This window comes from Lagopus muta, chromosome 6 (genome assembly GCF_023343835.1).
Source record: "Lagopus muta isolate bLagMut1 chromosome 6, bLagMut1 primary, whole genome shotgun sequence".
NCBI classification, from domain to species: Eukaryota; Metazoa; Chordata; class Aves; order Galliformes; family Phasianidae; genus Lagopus; species Lagopus muta.
In genome coordinates, this window is record NC_064438.1 from 8,737,526 (window position 1) to 8,764,350 (window position 26,825).

The 26,825-nt window shown below is 37.4% G+C and overlaps 2 protein-coding genes across 2 annotated transcripts in view; one reads left to right on the top strand and one right to left on the bottom strand.

The window, feature by feature from the left end:
• CTR9 (CTR9 homolog, Paf1/RNA polymerase II complex component) overlaps positions 1-17,975 on the bottom strand; it is a 31,970-nt gene extending 13,995 nt beyond the window's left edge. The window contains exons 1-24 of the mRNA XM_048948358.1: positions 17,799-17,975; positions 16,289-16,387; positions 15,574-15,813; positions 14,976-15,093; positions 14,399-14,488; positions 13,010-13,158; positions 10,535-10,642; positions 9,971-10,078; positions 9,617-9,853; positions 8,917-9,006; positions 8,688-8,816; positions 8,400-8,583; positions 7,337-7,425; positions 6,888-7,073; positions 6,624-6,711; positions 6,224-6,372; positions 4,028-4,144; positions 3,706-3,851; positions 3,001-3,072; positions 2,150-2,285; positions 1,537-1,683; positions 966-1,123; positions 597-693; positions 144-256 (exon numbers count right to left, since the gene is read on the bottom strand). Of these exons, the coding sequence (XP_048804315.1) occupies positions 144-256; positions 597-693; positions 966-1,123; positions 1,537-1,683; positions 2,150-2,285; positions 3,001-3,072; positions 3,706-3,851; positions 4,028-4,144; positions 6,224-6,372; positions 6,624-6,711; positions 6,888-7,073; positions 7,337-7,425; positions 8,400-8,583; positions 8,688-8,816; positions 8,917-9,006; positions 9,617-9,853; positions 9,971-10,078; positions 10,535-10,642; positions 13,010-13,158; positions 14,399-14,488; positions 14,976-15,093; positions 15,574-15,813; positions 16,289-16,387; positions 17,799-17,843 (3,095 nt within the window). The 5' untranslated portion in view covers positions 17,844-17,975. The remainder of the gene's footprint in view (positions 1-143; positions 257-596; positions 694-965; positions 1,124-1,536; positions 1,684-2,149; positions 2,286-3,000; positions 3,073-3,705; positions 3,852-4,027; positions 4,145-6,223; positions 6,373-6,623; positions 6,712-6,887; positions 7,074-7,336; positions 7,426-8,399; positions 8,584-8,687; positions 8,817-8,916; positions 9,007-9,616; positions 9,854-9,970; positions 10,079-10,534; positions 10,643-13,009; positions 13,159-14,398; positions 14,489-14,975; positions 15,094-15,573; positions 15,814-16,288; positions 16,388-17,798) is intronic.
• A 760-nt stretch (positions 17,976-18,735) lies between these two features.
• IRAG1 (inositol 1,4,5-triphosphate receptor associated 1) overlaps positions 18,736-26,825 on the top strand; it is a 101,318-nt gene continuing 93,228 nt past the window's right edge. Inside the window, exon 1 of the mRNA XM_048948367.1 lies at positions 18,736-18,759. The gene's annotated coding sequence lies outside the window, so the exon portion shown is untranslated. The remainder of the gene's footprint in view (positions 18,760-26,825) is intronic.

Below are 26,825 nucleotides of genomic sequence, written 5' to 3' on the forward strand. Positions count from 1 at the left end.
CAGTGGAGTAATTTGTAAAGAACATGGTGAGGTTTTGAGTACAACAAAATGCTCCTCTTTAGCTAATTACTATAAACAATGTCATTTTTCTCAAAAACACGTGTTGAAACTTCAGTGTTGGAGAAGTGAAGAACAGTTCTTACCCATCATCAGCAATCTTGAGTTTGTCCTCATCAGATGAATCGTCACTAGACGAAATTATGGCTTTTGATTTGATCTTTCCTTTCATTGAAGGAGGCAAACGTTCTGGTTTGGGCTGAAGGGCAGGAAAAAAAACAAAAACAAGAGCTGCTCATTCACACAGCTGGTTACAGTATTAAAAATAAAAATTAAAAAAACACAACAGGCATGTTTCTTTCTAATAGATGCTCTAAAGTCATTTGATCAAAATTATCCATTTACTATCAATTGTTATACATTGCTTCAGAAATATTCTGTTCAACACTGAAGCAGCTACAGCAAAAGGGAAGGACAAAAGGCAGTTTGCTACAAAAACCTGTTATAATTTTCAGCATTTATAACTCTGTTGAATGCAGTAGTGCTTAAGTTCAAATGCATGTTTAGAGAAACAAGAAGATACTCAGCAGTTGACTTACAGCCTTCTTCTTCTCTGCTTTGGGTGGACGGCGTTTTTTAGGTCTTGGACCATTTTCATTTTCTTCATCATCGCTCCCCTCATCTGCTTTCTGGGGTCTTAAACACAATAGTATTTTACATCATGTCAACTATATAAAAACCTTAAAAAGCACAAAAAAAAGCAGTCCAAACTCCAGCTGATAAATATTATTCATACTTCTGCGTAGGAGTTCCGTAACTTGTATTTAAAAACACCTATTGTAAGACTTAATCACACTAACCTCTTAACAACTGTTCATATTTTTTAAGCTGTCATGAAAAACTGCATGAGAATATACTTAACAGCCACATTATTTCTCAAGAAAGTCTGACATTAAAGTACCAGTTACCTCCTCCTCTTCTTCTTCTTTCTCTCCCCTTCTTCTTCTTCCCCATCTTGTTCACTACCACTGCCCTTCCTCTTCTTTTTCTTTCTAGACATGGGCAAATCTTCGTCGCTGTCATCATTGACAAACTCATCAAATTCCCCTGCTCCTTTTTTGGAACGCTGTAACAGATAATTTATCTATTTATCTTCAAGTTAAAAACTACCAGATAGCAAGTCAGAAGTGAAGTTCTTTCTGAAAATATTTTCCAAGACATGAAAACACAGCCCTTCCTGTGACAACCTTCTCATGCACTCTAACCTGTTATCATTAAGAAACCAATTCCAAATTTACACTTCATAATCACTTCATAACACTTCATAATTTAAACATCGAGAAGAACAGATTTTAGTAATGCCACCTTGGTCATAACTTAGGCATTAACTTTCAGTTTTTACACTGGGGTATTAAATCTGCACCACTTCATACAACAGAGGTTAAGTGGCTTGAAATTAAAACTCTACATGTTTGATGTTAACCCAAGATAACATTTAAAGGGAAAGTCAAAGAGGAAGTTAAAAAAATTCTGTTCTACCCTGCCTCCACCACCACCACGTTTTTTCTCCTTTGATCCTTCTACTTCACCAGTGAACATAAGAATATTCTTTGTCTTCTCCACATATTGAGCTCTTTGTTCCAAAAGCTTCTTCTGCTCCTCTTTTTCTCTCAGGCGTTTCTCTTCCTGAAACAGAGACACAAACACCCATTACTACGGTATCTGTACTATTACATTCAAAGGTGCTCAAGCTGTGCAGGGACAAGAAACAGCAACACTTCTACAAATCTGTCACAGCACAAGGTCCACGTGGCAAAAAGGTTTTGTACAACATCTACACTACGGCAGGCAAAAGGCCTTTTTTTTTTTCTTTAGTTGTTTTCAAGAGCTCCCTCATCCAGCCATCAGTACAGTATTTTGAAGGCAAAGCTTTTAAAAGGCAATACCTGGATTACATTACAAAAATAAAAACATATCTGTAAGGGTATGGGGTAGAAGATCACTTGGTAACTACAACTTCTTTATTTTGTTAGCAGTTACTACTTCTAAGAAAACTGTCTGCTTGATACTTTAAATCAGTTACACCCAGTAACATCACGGAGCAATAGAAACATCTTTTGCTTAAATTCAATACAATGTAACAGATCAAAACCTGCTCTTTCAGTAGTTTCTGACGAAGCAGCTCCTTTTCTTGTTCTTGCTTTGCACGCAGCTCCCTCTCTTCTTCATCCTGTTTGCGAGCCCGAGCCACGTGATACTGGGCTTGACTCAGTAAGTCAGAGCATTGCCTACAACATGCAGTGGTTTCAAGTGAAGGAAGGTGGCAGACACACCACAAGGAGAAACAGTTTTAGAAAGGGTATGCATCAGAATGCTGTATTTGTGACAATAAGATACCTGAACTAGTACAACAGAAGACCAGCACAGATTACTGAGTTCACAAAGAAACCCTCCAGTAAGCAAATCTATCTGCAAATTGCAATATGCAATGTACAACTTCAGAACTTATTGCTTCACATTTCAGCAGGCTTGAGTACAAGCAGCACCCTGAACAAAACTTAAAGCAGACTAGACACCCAGAACACAAGTATTCCACGTTTCAGTAGCTGACCCACTCTACTCACCATAAGCTAACTTAAATCTCCATGAAAGCAAACTGTTACGATGAGCTTTAAAGTCAAAATAGGCAGAACTAGAGATCTTTAAATACACAGTCACATTCTCCTTGATGGAAAACTTTCCATTAAAATAGCAGAAGTTTTATGGGTTTCAGCTGATGGAAGAAGACACATTTAGTGTTGTGGATTGCACAAACATATTAGAAAATGAAGAAAGGAAAAAAAACAAAACAGTAATGGGGAGTAACCCTGTATTTGGGTTTCTGGTGTTGTGTAAAATAGACAGCTGAAATCCAGTTGAAAACCAGTTTTATTCTGGAAGACAAGAAAACAAAAACCAAGACAAAAGCATTCACCTTAGTTTCTGAAAGCATTTGCTTCTTACCTGGCTTCTGTTGCAGCAAGTGCCAAATCAAATCTCATCTTATCACCCACTTTGCTCAAGTAACTGAAGTACCTAGAAGAAAAACATAAGGAAGAGCAAAAGTCATTATCAGTTACACATTTAATGCAATTCTGCCTTAAAAGTAAGCACTAGCTCCCCAGTTAAAATCCTAGGAAACTCATCAGAGGAGGACATTCACCAATTTTCTGCCTTATTGTACGCATCCACTTTCAATAAAACACCAAGCAAGTACATTCAGAGTTCTCAGATGTAAGAGATTCTCCAAAGGAGAACAATAATCCAGAAAGAACTACTAGTCATTAACTATTAGACTCGATTTTGAGACCTACTTCCAAAGGTTTACAAGATGCTTTTAAAGATGTCTTCAATAAAGCATTAAATTTGTAGAGTAATTCACAATGCTTTTCCAACTATGTTCATCTATGAACAAGTCCCCCCAATCATATTACAAAACTCACTAAGAAATACATAATTGCCACCTGGTCAAATACAACTAGTTCTGGAGCAAAGCTGTATTTTCACACAGTATTTTCAGGCCCAGTAGTTCTGCTAGGAACTCTAGAATGCAATACAATGTTTCACTGGATATGACTGCTTGTCTAATCAGAATCTGTGATCCATGCTGCATATTTACTGCAAGGGAACTGAAATATATTACAAAGATGAGAAATGAATCAGCTTTACCTGTGGGCTAACTCCAGCTCTTTCACAGCATTAAGTACCTCCTTTAGATTGCTTTTCTCATCTTTCAGGACTGAGGTAGCTAGTCTTTGTAGCACTAAAGCCACATTAAACATAAGGACTGTATCACTTGGTGCGACGTGTCTGGCCTGTAAATAAAAAGCCTGTTTTTATTACCCACTACAGAAGTATACAAGTAAGGTAAATAGAGGTATACAGAGAATAAACACCACTGTTTCAACTCAAGACTACTGAATTTAAACAGACTTAAGCACGTACCAGTTCACAGTAATTTTGTTCCATGACCTTCCTATTTTCTGCATACCTTTAACAAAGTCTGCTTACATTCCTGTAATTTCCCACATTTGAAGAGTGCCCGGGCCAGATATAACAATACTTCAGTGTTCTGATGCTTATAGAACTTTCTGAGGCAGTTTTCATACTGAAACAGAAAAATCAAGAGGTGCCAATGGTTAGTTAGTTTTGTTAGTTAACTCCAGTACACTTGTGTTCCTAGGATGTATTACTGCTAATGTGCCTTTTGCTGTGTGGTTGGTTTTCTGTTGTTTTTCATTTTAAATCAGCATATTATGCTGCACACAGAGATGCTCTGTTCACTGATTAGAGAATCCTTCCTTGCTATTCTGTAGCAACAACTTGATTTTTCTGAAAACCAGCAGCAGTCTGGGAGGCTCTGTAGATGTCTGAATATAGAACACTTTGCAAGTACCATCTATTGTAACAAGGCCAACAAACTAATTTTAAGAGCACTCTCAGTTATTCTCTTATTTATTCATAAATTGAAAATGTAATAAATTGAAATGCAGTAACTTCATACAGATGATGCAATCAGTTACAAAATAAATACACACTTTTAAGATATTCTGTCCACCCAGCTGCCTATTTCTTGTTACATTATATCTTCTTTCACACTAAAGCTGATCACTGGTGTAAAAGACCACTTGTTACTTTACGTTTTATAGCCTCAGAGTAAAGCTTCCAGCAATCATGAATCTCATGCTTTCCATTAAAAAGTGCCTTTTATTTGCCATGCTATTAGGAAATCTTTCATAATTTTTAAGCTGCCAAAATAGCAAGAAATAGAAAGCAGCCTTTACTTCCAGCCCAACTACAGATAATAAATACCCTGAAACCTTATGCAGAAGTGTAAGTCTGCCTTGGATTTGAATGCTTTACAGTAGAGAACTCACTGCAACACCTGATATTGCAGTAAGCTGTGCTGCTGTGTTAAACTCATCTCCCTTTGAGTCCAATATCATCTACTGCAGACTATGGCTTGCACCAACTGCATAGCAGAATCCAGAGAACAATAAAACATTGCACATTTCTACTAAGCAGCTTCACCTAAATGTGTCAGCAAGTAAGTACAATATTTTCTGACAAATAAAAGGTGATTTTCCCCACTTTATCACTAAAATTCAATGTTTCATTAGGCTTTTTGCATGTAAGAGCAGAGATGGTCCTGAAGGCAGATTCTAGTCTAACACAACAAAACCCGACAGACCATGTTACTAAATCCTTTCACAGTAGTTTACTGAAGAAGAGTAACTCTGAGGTCTTGATCAAGTATAAAGGCCCAATATCTCTTCCTTACAACTATCAGAATCCTTAAGAGTAGGAAGGGACCTCTGAAGGCCATCCAATGGCCTCATGCAATCTGGCCTTGTAAGTCTCTGGGGATGGGGCATCAACCACATCCCTCAGAAACCTGTCCCAGAGCCTCACTGTAAAAGATTTCTTCCTTATATCTAACCTAACTTTTTTTTACCTTGAAATCATTTGCCCTTGTTCTATCACCACAGATTCTGCTAAAGAGGTCCATCAAAAAAGCTTTAGGATAGCTCTGAATTAAGTATTTTTGAGACTCTATATAAATATTGATGTACATATATATATAAATATATATAAAGCTTAACAGAACAAGTTTTTCTGAGCTTCCATCTTGCTCAATACTTTTTTGTTAAGCTTGTTTGTATGCTTTCTGATCAACTAATTTAAATAGTGTGGGTTGATACTTGGAAGTTAGCTTGCTTGAGTGAGTTGAACTAGATGACCTCAAGAGATCTCTCAACATAAATTACCCCATGATTTTAAGCATAGCAAGAGAAATCATAGCAGCTAGTTTTCCAAACATCTCCAACTGTTTTTGCAAACAACTGCATAAATAAGATCAGGAAGTGTTGGTATTAAAAAAAATCCCAGCAGCAAACTGTATTATTTCACTAACATCTGAAAGTAAATCACATACAGTAACTTCACCAAGTGAAACCTCTGCAACAAAAAAGAGTTCCCAAATTAAAATTCCACCCCAACTCTGCTACCTAAAAAAAAAACTATTTGGCAAATTAAGTCTATACTTGACAGCAAATAGTATTGCTAGAAATAAACCTATAAATTGTTAAAAAATTATTCAGAAACTTAGCAGCTGCCAGTGACAGCTAAGAACCATCCAGAAGTCATCTAACCCAACACATTATGTAGTTCAATTTAGAGATGTTACCATCTGCACAGCACTGATGTACTGTTTCTGTTCTACATAGATATGTGCCAAATTCAGCCACACATCACTGATATCTGCTGTTGCCTCTCTCACTTGGGCAAAAACATCACGAGCTTCACGGAAATATCCTTTATGCGCCAAGACAGCTCCTAAGGGGAAAGTAATATGTACAGTGTAAGCTTCCAAGTTCATGTACTATGTACTCCTGCCAAAGAAAATAAAATATTGCCTGAATCAAGTTTCCCATTAAAAACTGACATAGCTGTCATATGAAAGCTATTCTTTCATGTGCTCCACTAAATAATGTGCAGGCTCTGCAAAAACAACTCTACGTGTATTAAAGCATAAAATGCAGTAATACCATCAATTGCAATTTAAGGAAAACTAATCCAGCATTCACCTATGCCATTAGCAGCATACAAGTTCTTTGGATCATTCCTGAGCACTTGCTTGTAGATTGCTAACGCACGGTCTTGATGACGTTTTTCCTGCGGAGAGAAGTATCCCAGTTGATCACTCATTGCTATAATGAGGCACTGAAAAACCTACCTAGTGTTTTAATGGACTGTAATATGTCAAAGAGGCAAAAACAAAAGCACCCTGAGTAGCCAACCAAAGTTAAATAAGTAAAATCACACACACGGGACAGACGGATGCCCGTTACCTTTTCTCTGTCTCTTGTGGGTTGATGCAGGGTCTGCAACCAAACGTTGCCAAGAGCCAACATGGAGTAAGTATCATTCTGTGTGGAAGGCTGCTTCAATATCCTTTCAAATTTCTTCTGTCCTGGACCCCACTCTTGTTTAGCCAAATGAAGATTACCAATCAGAGACCAAGCATCTGGATGGTCCTGAGTAAAAGTTTACTGTCAATTGCAAAGGCACTATATTTCCATACAAGGTTACTTTTCCAGGTATAAAATGCTATTTTTGTTAAATAAAATTCCACGTTAAAAATAAAAAACAATTTTAAAAAGAGCAGGTTATAGCAGTTCTCACTCTTTTCCTACTTTATATCAACAAGCAAAATAGAACAACAACAGAAGGAAAACAAAATTGAAAGAATAAGCTAGTGCTAAGTGTTCTCAATTAAAACAGTCAAAGGGTTACAAACCTGATTTATCTGAAGCGCTTCCTTAAACCAATCAGAAGCCTCATAGAAGTTACCTTTATCCCTAGCCATAGCACCCAAGCGCAAGTAGCCTAAAAATGAAGAAAACAACATTAAGAAACAGCTTCAAGTAATCTCAAATATGAAAAACACTAGCCATACAAAAAGCAATTTTTTCAAATGTTCAAAAGCAATCTTTTTCTTAATCTAAGGACAGCATTACGACACTTCTCATGTTCTATTCAAGCTGAGATGCACTATGTAAAGATGAACTTCGGACAGTAACATTTAACTTACTTTACCTGTTTTCACAAGTTACTGACATTCAAGAAACCTCCAATAGTGAAGGCCACGTATGTTATACAGTTTTAGCTTCCTCCACATTAAACAGTTCTCCTGCCTCTGCAGGCTTTGCAAAGACAACCAGATATCAAGCAGCAGTAATAGACAAGAAGAGATATGGCTAAGGATTAGGCTAGAGCATGCTGCAGCTTGCTGAGAGAGTGCTATCACCTTTCCTTTACAGAGAGCATATCAGATTGGATACTTGAAAACAAGAGAAAGAGTAAAGCAAAGAGGAAACAAAGCACTGCACTGATGCCCTCAACTTCAGCTCTTCTTTTGTGGAGGAAGGCCAAGGGCCCATGGTAGACAGCATTTGGTATAATCACTATATTTCCACCGATGTAAGCAGGTAGGGTTGCAGAGGCTGGGCATACTGAGTGGATAATCTTGATTGCACCTGAGAACTGAGGTGCTAAGGGTTTTGGGGAGAGAAGCAAGGGGAGCAGTAAGGGACAACGGGCACACAAGTCTAGACAAGCTAATCTTGCTAGATTTTTGGAGTACAATAAAAATCTACCAATAATCAGAACTCTTATGTCTGGAGATTGGACTACAAGAATGATTCAGGCCTTAAAAAAATATATAGAGAAAATGGTAGGTAAAAAGGCAACTACTGTGAAGAGAAGGGAGGACAGACATAAGGAGACCAGAAGACACTCAACTGAAAGTTTTTTGGTATTTTAAGAAAGACTGTGGAACTAAAATACCAAGTGTTTCTTACAATCAACATAATTAGGATGTTCTCTTAAAATGTTCTTGTACAGTTTTTCCGCTTCGTGAAATTCACACATGGCCTCATACAGCCTGGCAAGGTTATAGGATGTTGTTACAGAGATAGCATTGTAATAATGCTCGTCATGTTCAGCTTCTGCTTTTGCACGATCCAGCGATGCCAAGAAATATTTCTAAAGTATAAAAAGAGAAAAAGACTAAAACACTCAAGAATGTTCTTAGAGGAAAGCTTCTGGGTGATGATAAAATTCTATTCAAACTTTCAGTAATTACATACCTTTGCTTCTCCTAAGTTTCCCAGCCTGAAGTGCAGAGCACCCACATTATTCAAAATCTCTGGTGGGACGTCAGCCTGTACTTTCTCTTGCAGAATGCGTGTGGCTGTACCATAAGCTGACAGTGCACCCTGTACAAATAAAAAGCAGACGCAAGAAAGAGGAGAATGAGCTTTGTGTGCTCTTATAAAAAGCATATACGTAATTCCCTCAGTGTTTATTATCAATTACCTGTATGTCAGTCTGTTCTAGAATTTGGGCTAGCTCAATCCATGCCTCTACATCATCAGGATATTGCTCTGTGACTTTCTTTAGATGTCCCTAAGAAACAGCAGAAAATAATCACACTTTTTCGTGGACACAGAAATTGTTAAACCTGAACTAAAGAGCAAAGTTATTTGTTAGTTTCCTTCTTTGTTATTTTCCTCTTTTTTGCAGAATGTAAAACAGGTTTTAAAGTCTTAGAGAAGTGGAAAGTACTAAGTGTCACACCAATATAAGACACTAGAAAATGATGGCTACTATTATGTGCACGCATTTAACCAATATTAGATCAAAAAATATTTTATTAAATGAAAAAGCAAAACCACATTAACACTGTTTTTTCAGGTAAGCCATGACAATTGCTTTCTAGAAATCCCTAAATTTGGGAAGTATTCTGCCTTTTAATAGTAAGTAGGAAAATGTGAGGCTGGGGCTCGTCTGGATTTCTGAAGTTGCTTTATCCAGAGACCAGTAGGAGCTCCAGCTCTGTTCAGAAGTTGTAGCTCTCCACAGATAAGAGGATCTCACATGACAGCAAATATTAAATATTGTATATTCAGAGTCAAGTAACCCTGAGTTTCAGGCACCTTGAAAATTAGACTTGAAAAAAGAGTCTCTGCCTTAAGTTATGCTCTTGTATGTAAAAGAGTTCAGAAGCACAACTCACCTTTGCAATATCCCTTTTCTCCTGGTCTTCTGAAGCTGCATAAAGAGATCCAAGGATTTTCATAGTCTCATAATTGTTAGGATAGGCTTTCAAAACTTTTTCAAAGCATTGCGACGCATTCTCCTTGTCCCCTCTATAAATGTACATTTGACCCAATCCAAAAAATGGAAGTACAAAAGAAGATGAGGCGAACTGAGTGGCTTGGTAGTAATATTGGAAAGCTTGATCATAATCTTCCTAAACAAAAATTAAAGAAATGGCAGGTAGTGCTTTCACATGTAAGATTTTTCCGAACAATTAAACAAGAATTTTAGGTGTAAAACCTCAAAGAGAGGCTTTTAAAAGGTTTCCTACCTGTACATGAAAAGACCTAGCCAGCTGGTAACAACTCTCCGCCTGCATTGCTTCAACTTCAGTATTATGAAAAGCATGAAGAGCCAAATGTTGTACTTTACCATAATCCTAAATAAATGAATTTGAAAGCCTTCATTTTATTTAGTCCAGTCATGTTTTACTTACACAAGAATACACAGCAAATAAAGGAAAGTTTTAGCCACATCATCTACTAAATAACAACAGATTTAGTTTTAGAGGTTCCTGCTTTCTCTTTAATCCTTATCTTTTACATATTTTAAAACCCAGAAGGGAAAAGGAAAAACAAACAACAAGAAAATGGAAAAATCCCTTTGGGAGATAAAAGTGAGCTAGATTTAAGAAACAAGTGTACTATTTTTGGCCTTCTTAAGAAAAACTTATAAAAAAATTAAGTTAAAAACTTAATGCATATTCATCTATATTATCAGTTCCATAATCTGTACCACCCAGCCTGATGAAATGAGATCAAACCTAACCCTGGAATCCTTTCTGCTTGGAGTTACTAAATATTTGACTGTAAAATTTCACAGACCACTTACTTACCTTCTTGAAGAAGAAGTGATTAGCCAAGTGATTCAGCACCATTGGATTACTGGGATCAATCGTGTAAGCCCTAGAGAGGAGCTGGACGCCATTCTTGATGGAATCAGCCTAAATGAAACATTCAAAGGTATCAGCAGCATCTCAATAGCTTTATCTTATTAAGAATTTAAAAACTACTCTTCAGGTGACACTGCTGCAGGAACTCTAAGAGCCTGTGTGCTAGGCTCTCAAAAGAAAAAGAAAATGCAGCTACCAGCTTTTCTACCTGCAGCATAAAGACGGGAAACAAAAAACGAAGCCATCAGATAGGGTGCAGAAAAGGAAACAAAGAAACAAGCAAACAACAACAGTAAAGAAAAATGAAGTATTACTTTCTAGGGAGAAACAAAAAGAATCACATAGCCTTAGATTCCTTTGCCATTTCAGTTGCACAACTCTGACAGCCTTCCTTCTACTGTTCAGCGTCTCTAGATCTTGTTTGGTTTTGGTCTTTGAATGATTCATTAAACAGAGAAGTGAAAATATTGTCATGTTCAAATTTTAAACAAGAACTTCTGATACTGAATTAAGACCTATAGAAATTAAGTTCTAATTTTAAAAATGGCAGAAGTTTGACTTAGTGATATTACTCTAAGAGCACATGCTTTTATACAGAGGCCTAAATTTAAATAAAGCTTTCCACGAGTGCACATTTGACTTGATGACAAGTTCAAGTGCAAAACTGACACAGTAAGTGCCATTTTTGGGGGATGTTGCTGAGATATATATCACAAGCATAGGATCTTAAATCTGTAGGTATTTCATAATAGGAAAAAAGAACAAAAATAAATTATACAGTACTAATAACCTAGTAATAAACTGAGGTCTCAGTGTCATAAAATCTGAAGTCCAACTGGCACACAAACAAATTTCATTTTAATAAAGGCAGTATCTGTCCAGTTTCATCACAAAAATATAGACTGGCTAGGAGATACAGAATCATTTTTGCTTAACTTTCAAAGGCAAAAAAGGCTTTATAATCAAATATTAAGTTTAATTTTTCAGTAATTTGGACCTCATGTCCAGTTTCAAATAAACTCAGTGGTTGGGCAGAGGTCTCAAAGCTCCTAGGCACCTTCATGAAATGAAATCAGAGAGAAGACCAACTCCAGAGAGAACACAGCGTAATCTCAACCCTCATCTGACTTCATAGTATCCTTAAGGATGGAGAAACATTGCCAATATCTAAACACGGGAGAAATCAATTAGAAGTTTGTACCTCAGAGAAATGTGATGCTATGCTAACATTGCAGTGCAAATTGTGGAAACGGAGGTGGGTCAGTTCTTAATCACAGCTTTCCAAAGTTTAAGGGGACTTTGGAGATTTAACAAATTTTCAGGGAATCAACCATGTAAAATAGCAGGTTTCATCCGTTTCTTGTCCACTGAATTATTTGTTATGATCTGATGTTAGAATATTTTTGGTTGTCCCTAGAGCTTTATGGGGAAAAAACCTCTCGAAGTCATGTTTACTCAAATTTCTTATGGGAGTCTAAAATAATTTTTTCCCATGACTTTGTAAACTGAGTCATTTTCAGATATTCCGTACTAAAAAAAGTTCTTTCCTAGAGAGCTATGTGTTCTACACAAAGCAATACTGGAACGATATTAGATATTAGCAACATACGACTATGCAAGAAAGGTTGGTAATTTATTTGCTTATTTACTTATTTAAAACCTTAAAGGTCCCATCTTCCACTAATAACTTTCTTAGCACAGGCTGACCATCTCAGACCTTCAGATCTCAAGTTAAGTTTTATGACAGCATGGTCATATGACATCTAGAGATACATCTTGATTTCATCAGCCTAGTTAAAATTTGTTGATTCCTTGGTTTACTATGGGGTGTATGTTCTAAGTTAGCTAGAGCACAACTTGCACAGTTGTATGAAAGGTTATGTTCCATAAAGTCTTGGAAGCCTGGGACAAATCTATGACCACGTCTTTTACTGTGATCTTCCTGCCAGTAGATGCTCTTCCAGAAAAAAATCCTGATGCTCTGGATACAGCTGTCATCGCAAATGAGGTCTCCAAGTATCTGGGAACTTTCAGATCATCTTGAGTACAAACTCACATACTTACACATTTGAAACTTCAAGGAGGTTAAGCAAGGCCGGCTATTAGATATGCAACCACTGCTCATGAAAGATTTTTAAAATCACCACTTTCTGACTGGATGTGTATTCACACATCTCATCAGGGACTTTCTGTGCTTAGAAAAGCACCTCTATAAGCAACAGAATTGACTGCTTTTAGCTAAAGAAAGTTACTCAGCATGTACCTTAAGTACAAACCTATCACATCATTTAACAGTAACACAGGCTGAAATGATTTAATCACGCATTTTTGTACCCCTCTTAAAACCTGGAGTGCCCCTCAAATGATAAAAACGTTGCCGTTTCAAGCGAGTATGGCTTATAGTTAAGTCAGACCCACCTCTTTATTATTGAGTTCCAAGACAGCCAGACCAACCAAAGCTCCAACACATTTTGAATTTAGCTCCAGAGCTCTGCTGAACGCCAAACGAGCTTTTTCCAACTTGTTCAGTTTCACAAAGCAATGACCCATACCTAGTCGAACCTCAGCTGAAGAACAAGATGACATCATTCAGAATCCCAACATTTCAACAACTTCTATTTTTACTTTTTTTTTTTTAAACATACTGAGCGGAAATACTTTTTTAAAGCCTGTAAAGCCTTCTAATAATCTGCTGTTTTAAAACACAGCCTCCCTCACTCGGTAGCAAAGTCAACTTCTCTAGGTTTCTTCATAAGATTTTACCAGATTGGCATACATCTTTACAATACTCAAACAATGATCAAATAAAATATTACTTCTATGAAAATGTCACAAAAATAACTAAGAAAGACAAGAAAAAATTGTCAGATGAAAGGGCTGCAAGTATCTTGGGCAGCTTAAAGTTCACCTGAGAGTAGGAGGCCTTCAGAAAACAGTCAAATTAACAAGTTTGCTGGCATTCTGCCTCAAACAATTGATTCACTGTTAGCAAGATGCTGTTTATCATCCTCTAACTTCCATGATCTGTACAGACAAGCTAATATAGAGGATTCACATTGTTCTGCTCTTTCAGGACTACAAAAGCAGAGACATTTATATACAGTGAGAATAAAATATGTTAGTTTCAAAGTATGGCTTACATTTCTACACTTATTTTAGCAGCAGTGATTCTTACACTAAGCCAGACTAAGGAATGCACATCACCTTTGCAGAAACCTCTTTCAGGTAAGTTCTGAAAAAGCATACCACAGCCCTCAGAAGATTTTAGAGCATTTATGATCCCAATGCAAATATCCTTTACTACTACGACTATTTCTAAACCACATGCACAGCTTTTACAGCTTTTCCAGATTTCTGCATTAAGAAAACCATACAACGCAATAAAAAGTCTTATCACAAAATATGGGTAGAATTCTACATTTCATGTTGTTTCATTATTAATGCTAATGCACTGACATAATTTCCTTAACTGTTATTCCGGAGCTCGTAGTCTTGAGCAGTACTTTCCTCCCTGCTCCACACAATTTTAATACACAACTTCTCATTTTCTAATAGCTGTAGAAGGTAATAAGTGGAGAAAAAAAAATATAAGCATCTTTCTCAACATGTTTTTTTTCCTCTAACAATGAAGTTGCATGCCAAGTCAAGAAACACCTCAAATCTCCAAGAGGATGAAGGGATTTTTTAGTGGTAGCTCTGGGGATGGTTTTGGTGGATCTTTTGGACAGAACACAAACGAACCCGGAGATATTTGAATTAGGGAGATCTGAGTTAGATGCTTCCACTAGCAAATTGTTTCTGTCTTACCTGGACAACCCGGATTGGTACGCAGTGCTTTCTTGTAGTACGCAAGGGCTCCTCTGTAATCTTTCTTGTTGAAAGAAATGCACGCTTTACCTGTGAAAACATATATATCAGCTGCAAATTCATCAGAAACATAAACAAAGCTGCTGTAAATCAGCACACACGTATCATTTACTGAACACACGCTGTACCAGTTTTCAAAAGCTACAATTAAAAAACTAACAGAAAATTCAGACGACCACAGCTCTTTTGGTATCTTTGATGATGTCAAGTATGAAATAACAATGGAATACATCAATTTACACTTTCCTGGCTTCCCACTTAAACTTAATTCTTTCCTGGTGCAGAATAAAGACACTTACTAAACCTGGATTAATTAGTGAGTAAAGAAAAAGAAAAATAAGTATTCATAATGCACTTCTGGTCAAAAGCACATACTTCTACATCCCCTTCTTTCTCTCTCTGCTTACACACATATCACTTTCCTAAGCACACAGCTAATTCCAAAACTCAAGTAGAGAAATCAGGGATTTTTAATTTTTATTTATTTATTTTTACACAAATATCCATAAACTCATACCGAGAAGGGCTGGAATATTATTTGGAGACTGGTTAAGCACAAAATGGAACTGTGCATCAGCCTGGTCCATCTTATCACCTTCAAGCAGACAAAAACAGGCTCTTCCCAGCAAGTGATTCTAGATAAAGAAAACAAAATATCTGCAACGTTTATCTTCATAAAATATGAAGATGAGACCATGAAAAAGGTTATCTAGCTGTGCAATAAGATTTTTTCAGTGATTAATTTATTTAATCATTGCATCAGAATAAGCAAAATCAAAAACGGTGTTTAAAGAAATGATAAATGTCTCAAACTTCACATGTCATCAAGCAGAAGAATAACAACCAACCTCGCCTTCCCAAACCCACAAAAGTTGATGCATTAGTTCTATTAGGTGTCTCCAGCTAGAGATAACTAATTATTCCTGGTAGCACCACACACTCATTTCAGATATTTTCAAGTGTTATGCCAGAGTTAAAAGCCTAAGCATTTTTGAATTTCCCTATAGTGAATCAGTATTTGCTTTCTTTAGAAGAACTTTTTGAATGCACACAGAAAATATGTTGAAATTAAGCAAAAAAAGAACCATTAAAAATTTTACACAGATTCCTTTTACCTGATCATACATGATGATTTTGTCAGCCATAGTATATAACAAGGTAGCTTGTGTAATGAGTTCCTTCTTGTTATCCTTGTTCTTCTCCTTTCGAGCCTGCTGTACATAATATGCTGCCAGAGTATCCAGACATGTCATTTGATCTTTTTCATGGTCTCTATAGTCCAAGTTCCCATCTATGCGTGCAGCTTCCAACAGCTTCACAAAATCTTCTGTTTTTCCTTGTTTGTAGTATTCCAGCTGTAAAAGATACATGATTTTAATGGAAAGTTCCATAAGCCACATAAAACAATAATATTACATTATGATATTAGCAATGTTTTTCCTATCACTATCCCAACTTAGTTTTTTAGAAGTCTTACAACTTTTTCTTATAAATGATCAATAGTTTTTCCTCTGAACTTTTGTACTTCCGCATGCTTCCCCGTGCTTTCATCAGTACAAATAATGTACTCTATTTTTTAATGCAGTAAATAATCAAAGATGCAAAATAGCAAAAATATGGAAAAAAAAACCAAACTCAGGAGGGCAGGGATCGAGCAGCCTTGTTTCATGAGAAAAGTTAAAAATGTTAACATGTCAATTCAGAAGTACCTGCTTTGAACCTGTTACCAAATAGTCAAATGAAATTCCAGTTCCGAATTCAATTATCCCTGGTCATAACATTAAGTGGTATTCTTTGATAAATTAAATACATAGTTGAGCACATACTCACCGCCAAGGCAATCCATATGTGCAGTTGTGTGTGTTCCTGTTTCAGTATACTTATAACTTCATCACCCTCAGGTAACTGGTCGAAGTCAAGCTCAATAACCTACAACCAAACAATGCAGACCTTATCATTAATATTCTCAAATTAACAGTGTTATTTATTCTTGAGCTCAAAGCAAGCTGGACATTTCAGCACACAAAACAAACAATTCTATTCACAGAAAGTAGTGAAGAAAGAAATTATGATGTTTTTTATTCTGGAAAGTACAAAAGTGCTGGCCTCTCACAAATATCTGAGAGAAGAGCTAGTGTTAGGGATACTGGTCAGGGATGAGTTACTCATTTAACTTTTTTCACCATATATGTCAGGCTCTGGAAGTTCACACTTCAGGTAACAATCAGCTAACCAACTTGCCTTCACACACATCCCTTCAAGAACTACTCTATTTTTAAACCACTTTCTACAGGTAAAACAAAGATCTGTGACACAATTAAAATAATCCAAGGAACAGAGTATTACAGAATCCATTTCTAAGATATATCTAAGAACAGTGCAATTTTCCACTGTGCCTGAATTAATGAAGAGGTTACTGATGTGGCAAACATGACTGAGAATAAATTTCTGATCACTAATAACTACAGTTACAATGAGCAAACGACAGAATCATAGAATCAACTGACCCTTTAGGTCATCAAGTCCAATTCCCCTGCAACAAACATGGATGCCTACAGCTAGAGCAGGTTGAGGTCAAGAACTTCTCACCATGACATCATTATCTAACAAGCACAATTTCACCAAGTGGGTCTACACTTCTGATATAAAACTGAGGAAAAAGGAACAAATGCTCTCAAGGTGGAATGTCCATTTAAGGTGTAACACTATTTAAATATCTCTGCACTGTTACCTTGTACTGTGTGTGATATTCATCATCCACATCACTACAACTTCACAGTGAGAAAGCAGCACAGCAGTTATAACCAGGTCTGTCCTACTGCTACCTACACAGGGACTTCCATCCCCATGACTGAATTAGAGCCACTCAGTTTATAAGGACTTCGATTTTACGAGGTTGCTATTATAAGATTAACCCAGAACCTCAGAACTCAAGTCATTCTTAATCACAATCTGAAGAGCACCGAGCTCATCCACTCATGCTGACACCCACAGCTGAAGTTTCTGTCAGAGAACGATAACTCCTCTCTCGTGTAACGCACAGAGTGCTTTGTGAGCCACGTACACACCACAGCAGTTATAAGGAAACTTGTTAAAGTCGGCACAAGCCGCTAAAGCATACAAAACACCACGCTATGGGAGAGCAAGTGGCTTCCCCAGCCCTCCCTCACGGCGGTGCGAAGGACACCGGATCGAACACCCGGCCGTGCCCAACCGCTCTCTGTCAACAGCTGCCCTGGCCCACAGCGGGCCGCACGGCGAGCGCCCGGCACGCTTTTCGCATCGCGAGCCCTCCCGCCCCAAGAGCAGGCCGCGCCTCCGCCTCCCTGTCCCGACTCGCCTCATCGGTGTCCCGCAGAGGGATCTCGATAGACCCCCGCGACATGATAGCGATGACAACGGCGCGGACGCCGCCAGCCACCGAGTTCCTCCGGACCACCGGCCTTCACCGCGCTACGGCAACGACGGCCGCACTTCCCCTCGTACACCGAGTGACCCGGACGTGCTCGGGCAGCCCCGCCCCGCCCCCGAGACGCGAGGAGCCAATCGCAGCGAAGCGCGAGCCCCGAGGGCCGCCTCGCGCCCGCGCGTGGGGTGGCGGGAAAGCGCGGAGGTCTGCGGCGCGCGGCGCTGTTGCTGAGGCAACGATGGCCTCGCGGGCGCCCGTCAGCGAGCGGCGGCCGCCAGCCCTGAGCGACCCGCTTACCTGCAGCGTTGGTCGCTCTCTGCAGCGGCAGTGGTGTTTTTAATCGACCCTTTGAATCAGAGCGTTTATTTATGCACTGATTATTCTCAACCGAATTGCCCAGTCCAATGAAGTGTAACTATCTTTTCTCCTGCTTACACCAGTCCTTAGTTCTTTCATGTGTAGAGAGGCTTTCACATCCGGCAACAAAGTGAAAGAATGCAGAAACTAATAAAAACAGTGAAAGTGCATCCTTAAAAATGCACCTAATTGGGTGATTTTTCCCATTAAAGACATGCCTGCAATGCATTCAGTAGACAGTGGACAATATTTAAGAACTTTATTACCACATGATATTTTAAACGTTCTTCAGGAATAGAAAAGGAACTTAACTAAGTGTAGTGGAAATGCCGAGTTGGCCTGAAGCAGTGATGGAGCAGCTGGTGGGAAGGCAGAGCCAACCCGGGGGAGCTCGGCTGCATGCAGTGCATCTGAGTGACTGGAAGCTGGAAGGGATGGAGCCAGGATGCACTCCTTCCCAGACCTCATTGAAGGGTTGGCAGTGGAGGCAAGGAGAGATTGCTGGTGATTCCTGTGTACCTGGGGCGTTCTGAAGGTAACTGACTTCTTTCCTTTGTTTCTGAGCCCACAGCTGTTGTATTTGTGCAAGTCCTCTCTGGCTGCATCCTGGGATTTTGCTATTCTGTTGCTGCTGTGCTTTCTGTCCTGTTACAGCACTGCACTGAGCTATTTCAATAATAAAATAAAAAAGCCTTTGCCTGCCTGAGCAACCGAATTGCCATTTGTGTTTGGGGTGTGCATACAAATGAGTGAACTTCTATTTAGAACGGTTGGGTGGTTGGGACAAATTTCTTTTATTAGTGAAGCCTCTTTACTTTTGATTGTAAGATTAAATATTGTTCCCTATTTTTATTTTTTTTTTTTTTAATTAAAGATGGGAATGGTTTTCAGAAATTTTCAGAGCGCAAATTAACTACAATAACGTAAACATTTGTTTCAATAGTCACTCAGTGAACTATGGAAAAAAGAAACAAGTGATACTGCATTCCATTTTTGTAAAGCCTGGTGTTGTGTTAGGGAGCAATGAAGGCTAGTTTCTCCCTAAAGACTTGAAGCCAGGAGTAGAGCATAGTGATGGCTAGGGCTTTGTTAACTGAACCCCAGAGTAGCTGAGCATGGCAGGTGTCAGGTAAGGCTCCTGATGAGGTATGTCTGATATGATGACCATTAGTAGGACAGTCATAAACATAGCCTGTTCATAGGCCCTAGACTGAGGCAGAAATCAGTTCTTGGGCAAAGATCGAAATCAGCTGTGTCTACAGCTGTCCAGAAATGTTGCTCTGAGAGGCTAAGGACCAGCACTGCAGCACAGTAACTCTAATGAGGAGTGTGTGTCTTCGACTGAGCTTAAATAGAGCTCCTGCACCTCTAGATGAGGAGTGTGGCCCTGACAAGCCTCATTAATGCACTCTAGACCCTGCTGCTGTACAGCTATTTTGAAGAAATGGTTAATAGGTAGTTAATAGAAAACAGTAAAAATGCAATTCTACGATGCTATTTTTTCTTATGATTAGAGACCTGAAATCTTTTAAATGTAAAGCTGCTACTGGTTAATTCTTGCAAGAATGGTATCATCACTGCCACCTTCAGGCAAGTGAAATGTTTTTTTTTTTTTCAGTCACTTCCCTCAACAGAGATCTCAGCTTCTTTCAGGAAGCTGTAATTGATAAATGCCCAGTTGTTTCATGACAAATTTAAATTGAATTATGAACACCTCATTAAATAAGGCAGATCTACATAAGACCCTAATCTTTGATGGTGACTTTCAAGAATTAATGAGTAGCATTACAGATTGTAGATGTATGTTATCAATTAACTGGATGCTTATGCATTATTTGAAAAACTGTAGAGCTATTAGTTTACATTTCAGCTACAATTTCATCTAAGTTCTGCTTTTTTTTATCCTATATTTTCCTTACTAGAAAGAGTTAATATCTTTTTAAGACCTTCACTGGATTTATATTTAGAGGGTTTTTTTCCTGACTTATTCAGTTATGGTAAACTTTAGGAATTTTGGCTCTGTAGATGTTAATCTCTTTTAAAATACTTAGTTTTACAGAAAATTCCACGTGAACCAGCAGAAGTTGAGTTTTTGGGTTGCTTTTTTTCTTTTTTTTTTTTCTTTTTTTTTTTTCCTCTCCTAGAGAAATGAAGACAGATTTTATAATTTGCCAAGCTTTTTCCTAGGAGGATTCCTGGGGTCTGATGTAATGTTGTAATGTCCTTTGAAATGAAGCTGCTAAACATACAAATAAAAAACAGAGCAATTAGTTGCTTACCCAGTATGAGGCATCAAGATCCAGCATCTCTATCAACTTCACTTTTTTTTACCATGTGCACTTATTGTATAAAGTACTCCTTAAGTGAAGGAGGAAGCTCATGTACTTAGCAATACCAGTGGGATAATTTTGGAACTTTTTCCTCTAAGCAAGTAAACCTCGTTTAATTGGAGGAAATTCAATTTGTGTACTGTAAGTCAAAGATTAAAAACTGTAGATACAGAAAGCAATGTATTCTACCACTCTCACTGCACTTTAAAAATGCTGCGGTTGCAGTGGAGATACTACATATTATTTTCTCCTTTTTATCACAATTTTCGTTCTGAAATCTGTGCATGCTCTCTAAAAACAACCCTTTTAAACAGAAAGTTTAAGGAAAGGAAAACACATTACACAACCAAGTACTTGAGTGTAGAAGTCAGTTCCAAAAATAACAATGAACACTTGTGCTGAAATTCTCAGGAAGGATGAAGCCTGAGAATCAGCCTGAAGATGAAGAAAGCTTCTGGGAATATGTCAACAAATCATACTCTGTTTCCTGGGGCTGGCTGGTTGTTTTTAATGTACTTTTCATTAACCAGATCTATAATATAAATTACATAGACTTCTGTACACAGAAATTAAATAGGAAAAGTAGCTTATTTTCTTGTCTGTAACATCCACAACGTCTTCTCCATTGGTGTGCTTTTGTCTCCCTTCTTTCTTTGTTAGGGAATCATTTTTAAACACTCAGTGACAATCTTTAAACTGGTTGCTGCCCTTAATTTTTGTGGACAGATCTTTATGCTGACAAACGAGATCTGAAAATCTGTTCAGTGCCCTATAAATACATATACCCCCCATCTAGTTAAAATAATAATAATAATTAAAAAAATTAAGTTTGATATCAATGTTATGGCACACGGAACTCCTCTGGTGGCTAAAAACCAGTTTCTAATGATACCGAAAACATCAAGAGCAAAATCCCAAGTCTGCATGAGGAGAGAACAGTCCATCAGTCCATCACAGATGTTGTAGAAACTTGGTATGATTCGTATTTTTAACTCTCTGCCTTACAAGAAAAAAAAAATTCTTGTGATCATTGTCAGTCTGTCCTATATTTCAAAGGTGTTGAGTTCAAGGCACTGAGAGCATTGACAAACCTTTATTATTTCAAAACTCTTTGAAGTTCCTACCTGTACATATGTCCTGAGTATCTAAACTTTTAGACGTAAATAGCAGAGCCAATGATGGCACTTTTAGTCCTGTTCTGATTTTTAAAACCTGTCTTTTTAGTTTTATTGAGTAAACATTTAAAGTCATTAAAAGCTTATTCTGTAACCTCCTAAGATTACTTTAACTATGAATAATGCTAAAATAAAAATACTTGGATTTTAAAGTATATGTACATACAAGTATAAATTCTTCCTTGGCATACATTGTGTATTTAGTATATAATTTTTTAACATACTACACAGTAGATATTTAAAATATTAAACTCCAGATTTTCTCTGTCTGTGACAGGAGCACTGCTAAAAGACACCTACAGGCTAAGCAGTAACTAATTACAATGTATTTGTCACAGATGCTGGCACCTCACTGAGCTTTTTACCTTCCATTCTTATTGGTGTATTTTCATCCGGATACACTTGCCTGACCCACACGTGTATTTCTGTACTATTTTGTTAACGTTTCTTTCTCACCTCTTAAATGATAGTTGACAATTCCTGCTGGGCACAGGAACAACTTTAGGCTATGGACAAAAAAAAATCTTAAAAGCAATATACATTTTTATTCCCCTTACCTCAAAATTTGAAACTATTTTTCTGCTGTGACTAATTCCTACCTATGAAGCAGGTATATTTTCTATATTTTGTCTATCCCAAGATGGAAAGGATTACTTTTAAAAACTTCAGCTTTATGCCAATAACTATATAAGGCTTAATGCTCATCTCTGCATTAATAATGGGGGGAGGGAGGGAAATCCTTATCTTTAAGTCTTCTTATGTTGTGGATGAAAAAGCATAAATCAGATTAATTGAAAACTCCATTATAATACACTATGTGTGGCTAGCTGTTAATTTTCTTATTAAATGTCTGTTCTGTGTTTCTGTCTTGCACTGGATGTGTTTATTTCCATGTTTTTCTTGGGAGGCCAGGGACATTTTGTTCAGTTATTTGAGAAGTAATGTGGATGGCTGCCACCCTTGTAGAAGACTGTTTTCATACCTCACATCAACATGTATTTCAAGATTACAATTAACACGGTGCATGCATGTGGATCCATAGACTTTTTAACTCTGCATGTGCTTAATTACATTCTTTTATGAGGGAACCAGTAATTGTTACCTACCAGAAGTAAGTTTTGCTTTAAGATGCAGCCTGTCTTCATGCACTGCTTTAAGTATACTTACTATACTTGCATATTCTAGAGAGTAAGTGGGTGATGACGCAAAGGCAGCAACGTAAAAAGTAATTTAATTGAACAAGTACCTGTGAACTGTAACTTCCCAGAAGCAGGTGACAGCATCTAGAACAAAAACCAATTGTTTGTTTTTCAGGCATTTATTTCCCTCTCCCCCCCCCTCCGTGTATGGATGTCTGCCTGGAGTTGACAGCTGATTTCACTTGCCGAAGGGCAGTGGTGGTAACTGCTAGTGTATCTTAGCCCTCTGCTGAAACTGCTGTCTGTGATGAAGCATGTTTATAAATAACTGTTTTCATCTGCAAGCTCAGGCTGGGATGCAAAGTTGTGTTCTTTCCAGCTTGCGCATAGCTGCTACTAATAAAGCTGCTGGTGGAACCTAGTCAAGAATTCTGTTGATTCAGGAGCCAGTAATGAAACTCGCAGAGCTATGTTGCCTCTGCAAAGATGAGTAAAAGTTTATTGATATCATTCAAGTGTCTGTGTATGTATACAGATCAGGTATTTAAATGAAGGAAGATGCCACTCTGACAAGTTATTCCTTCTCAACATTATCTTCCCGGTAAAGGGTGGATCTCGTTTGCATTTCAGTAGATTGATTATTTTGTGACTTCAGCTTAGAGATGGTGACTCATGAAGTGTTGGAAATGCACAGCCTGTAAGGGAAACACTTTTGACTAACTAATAATTAAATATTTTCCAAGTGCAGATCCTTCATAGTAATCAAGTGCAGCACTGTACTCGATAAGCTGGGTGACTAATGTAGAATGGTAGAAGTAGTGTGACTGAAGTCTGAAAAATCAGGTATTTGTACTTCCTAGATTCTGACTTTTAGACTTTGATATTTCTGATTAAAAAAAAAATTAAAAAAAATCCTCTTTTTGACCAATGGCAAGGCTTGCTGTTTACTAATAATTTTAAGTATAAGCTATTAACTTAGCTGTGACGTTCAGTGCAGAGGCTGTATGCAGGGACATACAGCCTAATGCATTCTACATACATTCTAAGATTAATATAGTTTCAATTTAAACTTCCATCTTAAGATAATCAGCCTAGCTTTGCTGCTGAAACCTTCCTGGAATTTTGGCTTGAATTTCACTTCTTGGCATTTAAAGCTGTAATGTCCTGTTCAGAAATACTTAGTAAAAATCTTTTTACCTTCCTCTAAGGTAGTATGTATTTTTCCATAGGCAAGTAGATGGAGTAGATCTGGCCCTTTATAAAGTCACTACTTCAACGTAAGACTTTTATACACCATTGTAGGAAACCTGAATTCTTTGAATTCATGTACAAGTAAATGTCTCCTCTGCCAAGATTACTCATATTAGATTTTTAACCCTGATTTAGAAATACTTGTATTGCTTTCCCTCAGAAAAGGCCAGTCATAGCTTATTCATTAACTAGGGAGTACAGTTAGTTCAGTATGATCTCTTATTGGCCGTTGAGAGAGTGTAGGAATACAGGAAAAAAAAAACAAACTTGTGCACAAATTTAGCAGCGGTGTATCTAAAGTAAAACAGAACATTTCTGCAGAGTACTGCAAAACTGGGACACCAGTGTGATCTGTTTAGAAACTTAAGTAGACCAGGAAAATAAATGTGAAGGGAAATTTTGGTTGTTTGGTTTGTTTTCAAAGCCTTCTATGGAATGTAGTAATTCAATTCTCATACAACTAAAGCTTTAAATATAGCTAGCAAAAAGATGCTGTCATCTGTTTGAAGAAAGTCTTTGCAGGTTGTTGTTTTTTTTTTTTTTTAACCTTTCTTTTCAATTACAATAATTGTAAAAAAATAAAAAAAAATTAAGATTGTTGGTTTCGAAGTTCTCTTCCCTACCAGTTGTACACTTTGCTCATGTAAAACCATAGCTGCCAATTCTTACGATCACTCTGATCTTCCAGGTGTGGGAGATTTCTCCATCATATCCTTTTTTTAATCTTCTCTTTCAGATGATCTTTATGGACCATTGTTTTTTTATATATGCTTTGAATAGGGTTGTTCCAGAGCACTGGAGATTGCTCTAAATAAAGCACCTCAAAAATCTTAGCTCTCTTCACCCTCATCTCCTGCTTTGCCCTTAAATATACATGTTACATACATGTGCATGTGTGTATATGCATATACTTTTCAAACCAACCTGGTAAAAGTACTTATGCCTTTTTTCCTCTATTGTAAGCCTGGAGATTCAGCCTCTCATGATGACTGGAATATTAGAGAACACGAGCATTCTTCAGCTACATTTCCTTCATTGCATGCAGGAAACACACTAGAACTCACAGCCTCACATTTTTTTGTGTGCAAATCAAGGAGGGTGAATATCAGCAGAGGGCAGTATTGAGGTATAAATGGAAGTGATCTCTATTAAGAGAGAAGAAAGCGTTCTCGTACATTTCCTTTCCTTGTATAGAATCTCAGAATAATTTATGATGGAAGTATCTTTGGAGATTGTTTGGTTCATCCTTATCTTGGGGAGCCATGTTCAAGTTTAGAGACCATTGAAGTGGTTGTGGTGACATCTCTACAGCATTGATTATTCTGTGACAGCTTGCACTGAGATTAGTTTCCCCTCCAAACTACCATCACACCCAGCTGTTAGACTGCATGCAAAACATGCCGAGTGCTGAAGTGTAGTTACTTTGTCTGAATAAAACTGCGAATGAGCAAGAACCTTTTAGCCATCTTTTGCTTAGACGTTAAAAAATAGTTCTTTGAACAAACATTTTTTTTAATGTTCCTGTCAACTTGGTTGCTGGAACTGTTTTTGTTTTTTTTTTTAAAACTTATTTTTTCCAGATATTTGGCCACAATTATCTGATTTTGTTTTTTGATTCTTTTTGTTGTTGTTGTTGTTCCTACAAGGCAAGATGGGCCAGCATGGTTGTTTACAGCTACATGGATTTTGATGAAACAATGTTTGGTCCTTCTGTTCATTGAATTTTAATTTTTAAAATAGTTCCTGGAGTATTTGCTACTCAGTAGCGTGATTTCTCTGTTTCTTTCTATTTGAGAGCAGAATTAGACCTTGTCATAAGAATGTACGGAAGTGAATATTGCTGTCATGTTTAAAAAATAATAATAATAATGAAGAGATGCTCTATTGAATTTGTGGATGCTTGCATAGAAATAAATGTCTTCTCCAAATGAAGTAAGTTTTCATGGAAATTCTTTCTTTTTAAAATATAAACTGTAGTGCTATCATGTCTTCATTACTTGTATTCATTTCAGTTCCTTTTTTCTATCTGCTTCCTTAGGGTAGCTAAAATGTTATTGGCTAAGATGGCAAAGTGTTGAATTTTGTAGGATGCAGCATTTTCCTCTATCCAGCTCTGCAGTGCTTTTCAAGAGTATATTTGAGATAAAATTGTCTCCTTCCAAGCTGTGGAGCAAAATGCCTGTTATGAAATACCAAACATGTAGCTATGTTACAGTTTATTGACATTTGAGTCACATAAAAGCACACCTGGCGTTTGTTTAAACAAGTTTGATGGGCTAATAATTTGTGTAATTAGGTTTAAGGCAAATGTCTTACTACTGTCTTCAGCCTGAGAATCAGTGTTGCATCCCACATTGATGTCTAGCCTTCAGTCTTGGCAAATTAATATTTCTCATTCTACATTTTAGAGAAATAGATAAAAGGGAGAATGTTTTTCTGCTTTTAGAGAAGTGATTACTAAGTGTTATGTTGTAATTAATACAACCGGCTCTTTGCCTACACCCACAGATGGTACACTGGAACAACTCATAAGGAGATGGCTGTTAGAGAAACTTTGTCCTTCTCATTAAATCAATCAGCTAAAATTCTAAAATCCCATGTTTTGAGTTAAGATCTATCAGCAAAATGCAAACTTTGTTTAGGGAGGCAGAATACTAACAAAGCAAATTCCCTAATATCAATAAAAAAACGCAAGATTAACTTTAT